The 12,126-nt window shown below is 50.4% G+C and overlaps 2 protein-coding genes across 10 annotated transcripts; one reads left to right on the top strand and one right to left on the bottom strand.

Moving 5' to 3' along the window:
- Positions 1 to 592: 592 nt before the first annotated feature.
- On the top strand, positions 593 to 7,439 carry Rnf181 (ring finger protein 181). 5 transcript variants are annotated; one of them, XM_063285779.1, is made up of 6 exons: positions 619 to 770; positions 4,197 to 4,945; positions 5,657 to 5,784; positions 5,953 to 6,062; positions 6,206 to 6,280; positions 6,493 to 7,439. In XM_063285779.1, exons 2-6 carry the CDS (start codon positions 4,821 to 4,823, stop codon positions 6,550 to 6,552), a joined length of 498 nt encoding a protein of 165 aa, XP_063141849.1. In that variant the 5' UTR covers positions 619 to 770; positions 4,197 to 4,820; the 3' UTR covers positions 6,553 to 7,439. The 5 variants fall into 5 exon arrangements, with proteins under 5 accessions (XP_038963245.1, XP_038963247.1, XP_063141849.1 ...); NM_001007647.1 differs by having other exon boundaries at positions 717 to 770; positions 4,465 to 4,945; XM_039107317.1 differs by lacking the exon at positions 5,657 to 5,784 and having other exon boundaries at positions 593 to 770; positions 4,465 to 4,977.
- Positions 7,395 to 11,691, bottom strand: Tmem150a (transmembrane protein 150A). Of its 5 annotated transcripts, none has more exons than XM_063285524.1 (8): positions 11,434 to 11,691; positions 10,673 to 11,152; positions 10,225 to 10,272; positions 9,873 to 9,959; positions 9,048 to 9,115; positions 8,631 to 8,758; positions 8,311 to 8,488; positions 7,395 to 8,143 (listed from the first exon to the last, which is right to left on the bottom strand). In XM_063285524.1, exons 2-8 carry the CDS (start codon positions 10,735 to 10,737, stop codon positions 7,902 to 7,904), a joined length of 816 nt encoding a protein of 271 aa, XP_063141594.1. In that variant the 5' UTR covers positions 10,738 to 11,152; positions 11,434 to 11,691; the 3' UTR covers positions 7,395 to 7,901. The 5 variants fall into 5 exon arrangements, with proteins under 5 accessions (XP_063141594.1, XP_006236720.1, NP_620807.1 ...); XM_006236658.5 differs by having other exon boundaries at positions 10,673 to 10,854; positions 11,434 to 11,689; NM_139107.1 differs by lacking the exon at positions 11,434 to 11,691 and having other exon boundaries at positions 10,673 to 10,864.
- Between the last annotated feature and the right edge of the window lie 435 nt (positions 11,692 to 12,126).

Below are 12,126 nucleotides of genomic sequence, written 5' to 3'. Positions count from 1 at the left end.
ACCCTTTCTCAAAAACACATCAACAAGCAAAACCCCCCAATGTGGTGGTCTTCTTCTTCTGGTGTGGTACTTCCAGAATTGGGAAGGCAGAGAGAGGCAGATTTCCTGGGGTCACTAGCCACCAGCATAGGCGAGCTCTAGTCCAAGAAGAGATGTCTCCAAAACAAAACAAACAAACAAAAAAGTGAGCTGGAAGTAAAGCCTGTGGTGTCACAGGTGGGCTGGTATGCTGATGCATGCCACGAATCCCAGAACTTAGGAGGCAGAGGCAAGTGGATTTCTCTGAGTTTGAGGCTAGCCTCAGCTACATAGTGAGAAGCTGTCTTAAGAAAAGAAAAAAAGAAAAGAAAAGAAAACGAGGGGTGGGGTGGAGAACAGAAGAGAAAACAGACAATTCCTGAGTGAACAACAACTGAGGTGGATCTCTGGCCTCCAAACATAGATGCACACACATACATGGATATGAGTACATGAGTACACATATATACATGAGACAAACATGACAAGGGAAGGGCTTTTTGCCTGGCATTTCTTTCTTCCTAATTTCTTAATCTTTGTCTTATTCTTTTTTTTTTCTTTGTCTTATTCTTAGTTGAACGTTACATATCCCCACATTACACCCAAAAGCCTTCAGTGCTTCCATGGTGCTATAAACAGAGTCATAAAGGAAAGAATTAAAGGATTCCAGTGTTCCAAGTTACACAGGACAAGGCCAATGCCTTCAAGGTCATAGGAAGGATCACTCATGGGCTGGCACGATGGTTTGGCAGGTAAAGGTGCTTGTTGCTAACGATTACTGGTTGGGGCTCTGTATGTGTGTGTTGCCAATTTGACAGAAGCTAGAGTCATCTGGGAAGAGGGAACTTGGATTGAGAAGATGTCTTGATCAAATCATCCCGTAGGCTATCAGTGTAGCGTTGTCTTGATTGATGACTGATGTGGAAGAGCCCGGCCTACCATAGATGTTGCCACCCTGGACAGGTGATCCCAGGTTATATAAAAACCAAGCTGAGTAATCCATGGAAAGAAGCAAGCTTTCTATGCCCTCTGTTCCCTCCTACAGGTTCCTGCCCTGACTTCCCTCAGTGATGAACTGTGACCTGGAAGTCATAAGATGAAATGAGCCCTTTCCTCCCTCAAGTTGCCTTGGGCACAGTGTTTATCACACCAAGAGAAACCTACCTAGGACACCACACCTGATGAGCTGAGTTTGATTCCTGGGACCCACATGGTGGAAGGAGGGAACTGATTTCCAAACTTGTCCTCTGACCTTCACATGAGTGTTGATGAGTGTTTTGGCATGCATGCACGCACACACACACACACACACACACACACACACACACACATTTAAAAAAAAAGCACTGCTTAAAAAATAAAACAATTGTTTATTGGGCTAAGAAAGACAGAAGGCCTGCAAGACGTATTTGAGTTACTTTTCTTTCTTTCTTTCTTCCTTTCTCTCTTTCTTTCTTTCTCTCTTTCTTTCTCTCTTTCTCTCTTTCTTCCTTCCTTTCTTTCTTTTTAAAATTTATTTTATGTATATGAGTACACTGTAACTGTCTTCAGACACACCAGAAGAGGACATCAGACCTCATTACAGATTGTTGTGAGCCACCATGTGGTTGCTGGGAATTGAACTAAGGGTCTTTGGAAGAGCAGTTGGTGCTTTTAACCACTGAGCCATCTCTCCAGCCCCTCTGTCCCCTTTTTGTGAGACACTGTCTCACTCTGAAGCTCTGGCTGTCCTGGAACTCACACTATAGACGAGGCTGGCCTTGAACTCACAGAGACATGCCTGTCTCTGCCTTCCTGAGTGCTGGAATTAAAGGTGTGTGCCCCTATACTAGGCTTATTTGGGTGACTTCATTGCAGCTCAAACAAGTGTGAAGGGCAAGGGAAATTCAATGTCAAGTGTATAAAATAAGTAGGGCTTGCTAGGTGAGGGAGGGTTACCATGAAAAGCAAGAAAGGAGACTGAGAATTGTTCAGAGCTTAACCCCTTATAAGGATTAAATGTCTCACGGTCTTTAGAAAACTTTTAATATTTTAAAAATATTATAAAATGTTGAGTCTCTTTAAAATATCCAAAGTCTTTCACTGCCAAATCAAAATAAGTTACATACTTTCTTTCTCATGGCTTTATAAGTTCATACTTAGAGGGAAGAGCCAGGAAAACATAATGACGATTAAATCAGAACCCACATTTGACACCGTCTAAAGTCCAGTGCTTGATGTCTGGGACCCACCCACAATCACCTGGGTTCCAAAGGGCCTGTGAAACTTGGGTTCTGCAATCCACAGTCCACATAGCTCATCTCTCAGGCTCAGGCTGACTTCAGTACACAGCTGCTGCCGCCCTGGGCAGTCATCCAAGCCCTGGCATCTCCAATACTACGGGATCTCCACCTATGATCTTAACCAATGACCTCTCGGCCTCCCTTCAGGGACTCTGATCTTGTCACATGGATCTAAGCCTCAGCCACTCTCCAAGACTCCTTCAGTCTTCAGAACCAGCTCCATTTGGGTGATCTTTCCACATTCCCAAGTTTGGCTGCCACCATGAGTTGCACGCTCATGGGGACATAGCTTTTATGTGCTAACTCCAAGGAAATACTCCCAATTTCACTTCACTAATGCCTGTCTCTTCTTAATCACTGCTGATTTCTCAGCTCTAGCTAACCAGCATGGGTTGTTCTAGGAGAGCTAAGGGTTCACTTTTTAATGGTGCTGGCCTTTTCACAACCATGGTTGATTCTTTAGCCTCAGCTGCCCAGAGCCACAAGTTCCCACAACAGTTCATTAAGATCCAAGCACTTGGGCTGAAGAGATGGTTTGGCAGTTAAGAGCACTGACTGCTCTTCCAGAGGTCTTGAGTTCAATTCCCAGCAACCACATGGTGGCTCACACCCATCTGTAATGGGATCAGACACCCTCTCCTGGTGTGCCTGAAGACAGCAAGATCTAAGCCCTTGAACAACTTCCCCAGCTCATTTCCAACATCCTCCCCAACTTCCTAAGAATGATATGTTCATGTCTGTTGCAACAATACTCCAGTCCTGGTACTAACGTCTGTCTAGTTTTCCTTTCTGTTTGGTGTGATAAAACACCATGACCAAAAGCAACGTGTGGAGGAAAGGGTTTATTTCATCTTTTTTTTTTTTTTTTTTTTTTTTTTTTTTTTTTTTTTCGGAGCTGGGGACCGAACCCAGGGCCTTGCGCTTGCTAGGCAAGCACTCTACCACTGAGCTAAATCCCCAACCCGGTTTATTTCATCTTATAATTGTACTCCATCATGAAGGTAAGTCAGGGCAGAAAGTCATGGCAGGAACACAAGGCAGGAGCTGCAGCAGAGGCCATGGAAGAACACTTCTCACTGGCTCTCTCAACCTGCTTTCTTCTATACCCCAGGACCTCCCCTGGGGTGTCCCTGCCCACAGTGAGCTGGGCCCTTCCATATCAGTCATTAATCAAGAAAATGACTAGGCCAATGGAATGAAGGCATTGTCTCAGTTAAAGGTCCTTCTTCCCAGATGACAAAAAGATAACAAACATACAGGGTTTATTACTTTTTTTTTTTGTTAGAGGCAGTGTCTCCCTAAAAGCCCAAGTGGTCTCTTAATTCTGAGACTATGGGTGCTAAGACTTTGTTACTGTCTCTGAGTTTATTATCATCTTCCTCTTCTGGGGAAAAATGGAGGATAGCACTTTGTCAGCAACACTCACTTTGGGCAAGCTACTTCTGAGACTTAGGTCTCAAGTATTTAAGGGGATAGAAGTAGTGTGGGTTCAGCTCAGTGGTAGAACAGATGCTTAGCATGAACTCTAAGGCTCCACAGTTAAGCCCCTCACTACGTATCAGACAATTATAACAATCAGATATGGAATTTTCTTTTTCTGTGTCTCTCCTTTTACTCTTTTAAAGACAGGATCTTACTATGCACCCCATGCTGGTCTTGAATTTGCAATCCTCTGGCGGTCATTCCACCCTTAACAAAAGGATTTATTTTATAATGTGTGTTTTGTTAGTTGAATGTAGGTACTAGGGAAGAGGGACAAAGAGGCATTACCTAGAGCTACAGTTAGAGTAAACTGTCCAACTTGAACTCTTAATTATGCATGGTTTTGTTTATTTTCCTTCTTTCCTTGTTTATATTTATTTTTTATTTTTATTGACTGAGAGTCTCACTTTGTAGTCTTGGCTGGCCTCCCACTCACAGAAAAAACACATGGCTCTGCTAGACTTACAGCAACATCGACTACTTTATAATGTGAGTGGGTGTTTTGCTGCATGTCTGTCTGTACTTCACTTGTTAGTCTGGTGCGCGCAAAAAGCATCAGACCCTCCGGAAATAGTGTTGTGCGCCAATCAGTGGGTCCGCTGAGCCATCTCTCCAGTCCTTCCGGAAACCCCTTTATTTTTATGCCTAAAACATAATCAACGCGTGGAAATTTTCCTCTTAGGGAGTAGATGGAACATGAGGGTAGACTCAGCCATCAAGACACGGTAGAGGCGCTTTCGGTTTGGACTGGCACTTCTGGAGCTTTGCGAGAACCCTCGGAGCTTGGCTCCGGAAAGACCCCGGAATTTCCTCTTTCTCCAACTACATTTGCTTTAGCCTTTGGTCACCTGACTCATCCGACCAACGAGAGGCGGCTGAATCAGTACTTCCGCCTCTGTGTGCGAGTCACTATGCCCACCTCAGGAATTCTCTGATTGGCTGTCCTTCCGAAACTCGCTCGCTTATTGGCCATCGCGGGATTCGGCTCTCCAGCGGCAACCTAAAGCTGTGTCAGACAAGCCCGGCAGCCCAGTAGCCATGGCGTCTTATTTTGATGAGCACGACTGCGAGCCGTTGAACCCTGAGCGTGAGGCCCGCAACAATATGTTGCTAGAACTCGCGAGAAGAGTGCGCGGGGCTTGGAGTTGGGCCCCTGGCAGCAGGTTTCTGGGCTGGGGCTTGGCGGAGAGAGCGGGTAACCTGGGAGGTGGAATGAATAATGTGGAATGTTAGTCTGGGCGACGCGATTAGTCGAGTCAGAGTCGTTAATTTGGCCCATTAATGAGTAGGGTCCGCCAGGGGATCGTGGGAAAGACTGAGGTGGAAAGGTGGGAGTAGCAGAGGGAGGTACCGGAGAAGATTGTCATGGGGGCGGACACGGGCTGCGCTCAAGTGTGTAAATTGGGTAGTGTTTTGCTAGTAATAAGCAAGCACAGAAACCCACTGCTGTCCTGGAATCAACTTTGGCTTTACCGGATCATTCCTGAACGACTTATTTGAGACGGGCTACTTCTAGTAAAATGGGAAAGTTGCTTGGAGGAATGGTGCATGCCTTTAATCCAACTACTTGGGAGGTGGAAAGAAAAAGGGAACGAAAAGCGAGCTGGGGTTGTCTGATAGCTGTGCCTGTGTGTTTTGAGACAATCTCACTATGTATCTCTAACTGGCCTCGAACTCATAGCCTCTCAAGTGTTGTGACTAAATGCACGGGCCACCACTTCTCACTCCCACCCTGCTGAGGAGCTATCGTGCACTATCATTTGTTATTGTTACTATTAGCCAGGACAGGTATTTTTGTCAGTTAGTGTCCGGTGGATTATGGGGGCCCAAAATAGGTGGTTTCCTTAGTTCTGATCTTATACCCTCTTCCTCAGATCACTCTTTAATAGGATGGACTTTGAGGACCTGGGATTGGTAGATTGGGAACACCACCTTCCCCCACCAGCTGCCAAGGCTGTGGTGGAGAGCCTCCCCAGAACAGTCATCCGTAGCTCCAAGGCTGGTGAGGACACAAGTTCTTTTTTCCCATTTAGGGCAGATAAGCCAGACCTGCCGTCTCCCCCCAAGCCACCAACAGTCTGGCCTGTTAGTTTTCTAGGCCAAGCCTGTGTCTGAGTGGGAGGTTGGGTTGGGCCTTAACAGCTCTCCTGATCAGCACTTCCTCTTCAAGAGCTCAAGTGTCCCGTGTGTCTTTTGGAATTTGAGGAGGAGGAGACTGTCATTGAGATGCCCTGCCATCATCTCTTCCATTCCAACTGCATTCTGCCCTGGTTAAGTAAGGTACTTTGCCCACCCCTTCCCTGCCCCAACACCAGTTCCTACGATGCTTTTTTTGGTTATGGACTGGGATGAAATCAAGGGTGAGGGCAGGGGTGGGAGTCAGGAGCAGGAAAGGGCTGGAATTCTGCTCTTGATTTTCCTAGACAAATTCCTGCCCTCTGTGCCGCCATGAGCTGCCCACCGATGACGACAGTTATGAAGAGCACAAGAAAGACAAGGTAGAGGCTGGTGGTTTCATGGAAGGGGTGTAGCCTGGTCACTCCATCCCTGCTGCACACTCCCCACTCCTCAGCAGGCTCCCTTCCAAGTCAGTCCGATAGGGGGCAAAGGTCTTAGCATTGTTGATGCTAGAAGCCTGAACAGGGTGCTCTGTGGTCCTATCCATGAGTACTCAGGCCTGGCCCAGCCTAGCCTGTTGTCTTTCTTTCAGGCTCGGAGGCAGCAGCAGCAGCACCGCCTGGAGAACCTCCATGGAGCCATGTACACGTGAGGCAGCAGCTAGGGCTGAGAGCTCAGCCTCTGTGATATCTTCCCTTTGCACTTTGAATCTTCATTAAAGGTTTCTTTAACCACCCTGCAGCTGCACTGCTCACCAGCTGAAGGGGCTTCGTCCGAATCCTCCAACCTGCTGCTAGCCAGAAAGATGTCAAAGGTGTCAAAAGGCAGAAGGTGCCGGGCTGCATTTCCCTCTCTGCCAGTCTCTAGACTCTGGGTGGTGGAGCCCTGGGAGCAACAAGGGCTTGGGTCTGAGTGTTCTTTTAGAAGTCAAACTGTGTCAGATCCTGGCACTTTGTAGCTATTTAAAACTGATAAATTAACTTGCACCACCCCCTTCCGGAAATCTCTAGTTAACCTTGGAACTTTAGTTAACATTGGAATCCTGGGAGTGTTCTTCATTTCCACAGAGAAAACTTGTAACATTGTCAAAGTTGCTCTCTGTATCCTGCCCCTGTAGGCCCCTTATCAAGGAATCAAAGTTCAAACCAGACTGAGTAGGGGAAAGAAGTTCTTTAGCTGTTTAGACTCTGAAAGGGGGACAAGGCCTTGTGGAGGTTTTGAAAGTGGGTTTCACTATGTGACCTTGGCTGGCTTGGAGCCCACTGTATAGACCAGGCTGGCCTTGAACTTAGATTCTTCTGCCTCTACCTTCCCAGTACTGGGATTGCTGGTATGTACCAGCACTGTGCTCAGACCCTTATGATGTATTTGAATGGCATCTGTCACTTTGAGTTCCTGGCAACTCTCAAGAATCTTTTCTGGAGGAAAGGACTTCTTTCCACCCCTCCCTACTGGATGGGACCCTCCCTGATTCTCCAGAACAGACTGCAAACATGCAAATTAGAATTCTTTTAATAGATATAAAAAAGTACTAAAATACTTGTGTGGTTCTGCTGTGTTATTTGCCCTAAAGGAAGTGAGGGGCAGAGTGAAGAACCCAAGTGCAGCTGGGTGGGCCTTTCCTTAGGCTAAGGCATGCTCCTCCCATCATCCAGACTTGTGAGCCCCTGCTGCCCGAGCCCCCAATTCCTGCAGCAGGAAGCCCCAGTGGTCTGGCTCTGGCACTGGGAGTAGAAGGCACCTGTAGGGCTGGCTGGGCAAGTGAGGACAGGTGACCTTTAACACAAAATACTACTCTGGTATGGGGAGCAGGACATGTAGCTGAAGCAGCTGTCGAGGCCCTGCACCTCTATGGCACACGTGGATGTTGGATGGCCACTTCTCCGGGAGCGAGGAAGCCTAGATCCCAACAATACTAAAACTTGTTTTTGGTACAAAATAAATGCAAAGAAGGTAGAGGGTGCAGGTGTTTCGGAGGCTGGGCCAGCCACCCTCCAGACCTCAGATCATGGCAATGCTCTCAGGAGCACAGTTGAGGTGGGTAGAGGTGCTGCTGCTCCCAGAGGACTTACAGGCCCTGCCAGGGGCAGGCTGTAGTGCAGCTACCAGTGTGTCTGAGGAGACTGCCCCAAACTCATAGCTGAAGGTGCCGTAGAAAATGAGGATATCAAGGACAAACACCCATTCACACAGGGCAGCTCCATGCTGTAGCTCAGAACTCTCGTGGAGGAAGAAGACTCCACCTGGAGCAGGGCTAAGGAAAGTGACAAGAGGATGTGTGCCCCTAGCAACACCTGTCTGGCCATCCCGAATAAGTACATGAGATAAAGGATCAGGCTACGGAAGACTAGGGCAGTGCTCACTGGGGTAAAAGGGTTGAGTTCCTGGCTACCCTGTCCCAAAAGGATACTAAGGACCAGGGTGACGAAGGCGATGACAGCCAGCACACTTCGAAGGTAGGCCATAGCCATGTCCAGGGGGGTGGTGGCCCCATGGTAGAAGAGAACACAGTGCAGGCACACAAAGAGCAGCCCAGCAGGGAAGGCCACACCAGCTCCGATGTAGTGTAGAGACTTGGCGTGGTCCACCTGGCCCAGACAGAGGCTAAGCCATGAAGCAGCCCTACCTCTCCTGCCCCACCCATCACCTCTCCCCTCTTCCTTGCTCAACTTCCAGATGTTGCCCCTACAGGCATCCAGACCATATTAAGGAGAGGTGGGGAGGGAGCACCTGGAAATTGCCGACCACCACAAGGCCTGCAGCATTGGTGCAACCAGTGATGAGTGCAGTGGTGTTGATCCAGGAGTGCCGGTTCTGCTCTAGGAGCTGCCCGTACCGAAGGAGGCAGATGAGGGCCACTAGAAGAAGACAGTAATGATGGGGCCAGTTCTCCCTAGGCTTTTACCCAGGACAGCTGTTCGAAAACTAGTTAGCATCTAGCTGACTGGGGCTTAGATATCAAGGTAGCTTGGCCTGCCCCCTCTTCCCACCTATCTGTTGTCCTTACCCACAAACTACCTACCACCTTCAATGAACAGGAGAGAGGTTGGTCCTCTTACCTTAGCCCTTGGTGATGGGGCAGACTGCAGAGTAAAGGTTTTGGGCTCTTCTGGAGATAAGGGGTAGGGGTCTGATGGTATCACTCACCCATGAAAGCACCCATGTTGCCAATGAGGCTGAAGAGGCAGCTCTCTGGGGGGTATGTGCCACACTTGCTGAGGGAGGGGTATGAAGAATGAGGCAGGAGTACCAGTGTCCCTCTACACCCCTCCAGCTCCTCCCCCCTCATGGGCTTTGTCTGTGCTTAGTCCACAGCAGGCAAGCCTCTGATTTAAAGAGTTCATATGTATGAGAGATAAAAGACGTGCCCTAGAGTGGCTGGCAGATCTAAGACTCCTTTGCTGAGGCTGCAGCTGGTCTGACTTCCTTGAACTTGTGCTGAGCTTCAATCCACATACTTTCATTGGCTGTGTGACCTGAACAAGTGTCCCCAAGCCTGTTTCCATAGCTAAAAGTGGTGAGAAGGACAGCACCGAAGCTACAGGATGGGTTGAGGCTTCAGTGGCATCTAAAACTCAGCTGCAAGCAGTGTACCTCTTCTTTGAAACAGTCTTAAGTTGCTCAGGCTGGCCAAAACCTAGGGGTGATGTGGAATGTCTGACTGACTGGCTGGGATTGCAGGCATGTGCTCCCACATGTGTCTAGTTTTGTGTGGTGCTGGGCTTTGTGTACACTAGGCATGCATTCTGCCAGCTGAACTACATGCCCCACGTCTAGGCTCCTCCTTTCTTCTCTGAGACAGGGTTTCATACAGCACAGGCAATCCTACTTCTGCTTTCCAAGTGCTAGGATTATAGCTCTTTGCCACAAAGCCCAGCTTTGGTAGTTAACTGGCTCAGTATAATGTTTCTTCTTAAGATCCAGGGACAGCTCTTTGCTCGAGGTGATTTCCGGAAGTTTGGAGGGACCTACCTGATGAGAGGAACATCATCCAGGGTGCAGCAGGTCTTAGGGCCCCCTTGTTCAGCAGGGTCAGGAGAGCAGGAATCATTGTAGGACCTGGCAGTAGGACATGGGGGCAGATTGGGGGAAGGAGCGTCTTAGAACTTTGGCTTCAAAGAGAAATCTTTCAGACCTCCCCAGGACCTTCCTGAAGCAGAAGCAAAGATGAAGGGGGTGATGGGAAGTGGGTGGATGAACAGGATGTCATGCCTGGAGACCCGTGTCAGAGAACAGCCTATGGTCTCCATGTAGCTTGTGAGCTCAAGGAGGGACAGAGATGAAGGCAGCTTTAGAGTGAGGCCATCTGCAGAGAGCTCCATACCAGTTCTCCACTGGGCACACGTGGCGGTTCATCACAGCCATGGCATACCTGTGGGAGTAGAACTGTCACCTTGTCCTCATGTTTCTTCAGACCCAGCTACCACCTCCTGGCTCTTGACCTTTGACCTCATTCAGCCTTGCTGGGAATTCATTTGTTGGGGTGAGGAGGGAGGTAGTTTTTGATGCTGTAGCGGACCCTGCACAGTTGCCTCCAACTAGAGATCCTCTGGAAGTTGCCCTGTCTACAAGTGTATGTCAGAGCTATCCTGCTGGACCGCAGTGGTGCCAGCTTGTCCCAAGAGACTGTGTGCCCAGGAATCGGGCCAAGCTTTGGAGACAGAAAGAGTGACCCTGGGTACCATTCTGGAGCCTACAAACAGGACAAGGGACTTTGTGTGTGCCATCAAACTCCTATTAGGCCCCCCTCAACCCACACCCTTTTTACTCACACAGTCCATATGCCCGTGATGGAGAAGGCTGACAGGCTGACAGGAAGGAGGATCCAGGCGGTCATGAGGGAGTGGAGCCAGGGTGGTGGTAGTTTGGGGGTAAGGACAACAGGTAGGTGGGGAAGAGGGGGCAGGCCCAGCTACCTTGAGATATTTCGGCCACAATCATCAGCTGCCCTGGCCTGGTTGGGGAGAGAGATCAAGGTCCAGGGTCTGGTGACTGGCCAGGGCGGGGGGGGGGGCAGGAGGGGGAGGGGAAGGGTGGGCAACACTTCATCCAGAGCTCTCCTTGGGTGTTTGATTGTCCAGACTTTGGGATGAGCCCCGGCAGGAACGTGGCACCCTCTGGCTATCCATCTGGGGCCTCCGCGGTCTACCCAAATGCCACGGGCGCGCTGAGAGACTCGGGCAAGGCTGTAACATCTGGAAAGAGAGCCACGCTCCCCGGCCTGAGGGACGCCGGCTTGGTGAAGGCTGGAGCTAGGACAATTAAGGGGATCATGCCAAGGAAAGCCTGGGAGGGTGCGCCGGGCCGAGAGAGCGGCTGCGAGTCGTTGCTGTGCGGGCAAACCACCTGACCACCGCGCCCCGGCAAAGGGGCGGGTTCTCGAGGGAAGCTTAACCGGGTCCCGTTCGCGTGGGCACAGGGACCCCAGCTTGGGTAGGCGTCTGCAGCCAGCGACAACACCCCCTCCCTCCAGAGCCCGGCTCCCCAAATCGATCCCTTGGAGGCCGCGGGAGAAAAGGAGTCCAGTACGCACCTCCCCGGAGCTCCCCGCCGCCGCAGCCGCTGCTCCCTGCTCGGCCCCCTCGTGGCCGCGTCTCCAGCTGCGGCCCTCGGAGCAGCCCTGAAAGGTTTAAAGGGCCGAGCGGCCCCGCCCCTGGCGGCCCCAGGCCCGCCGCGCCGCCCGCCGGGACGTGGAGTCCGCACAGCCCGGGCCCCGGTGCCGGAGCCCCGCCCGAGACTACAACTCCCGAGCCCCCCGCGGCAATGTCACGGGGGAAACGTGGGCGGTGCCCCAGGGCCAGGGGACCTGGGCGCCCGGGGCTATGACCCGGACACCTCTGACACCAAGATCTAGAGGGCAGTTGTCATTCCTGCTGTGGGAGTGCGGGTCGGCTATCCCTGCAGCTCCGCCTGTGAATGTCGCTTGTGGCTGTCATCGTGCACGTGGCTGGAAGAAGCCTTCCTCCACTGCCTCAGCGGACTGTTTGACTTTGGGGAAGCTCCTTTAACTCCCTCAATGTGGCGCCCCAAGCCTGCCACAGGCATGAGGCAGGTGGGTGAGAAGCCAAGCACCAAGAAACCTAAAGCAGGCTGGATTCTGCCCACCCCACTCAGTACCCTCCGGCCCGCCCCTTTTAGCACACTCTGGAAAAAGGGTTGCTTTCAATTGTATTTTGGGGACATACCAAAACTGGCCATAAGTCACGGAGTCCAAGATGTTTCCTGA

The sequence above is a fragment of the Rattus norvegicus genome, chromosome 4 (genome assembly GCF_036323735.1).
Source record: "Rattus norvegicus strain BN/NHsdMcwi chromosome 4, GRCr8, whole genome shotgun sequence".
In the NCBI taxonomy this organism is placed as follows: Eukaryota; Metazoa; Chordata; class Mammalia; order Rodentia; family Muridae; genus Rattus; species Rattus norvegicus.
This window is presented reverse-complemented; position numbering and strand designations above follow the sequence as displayed.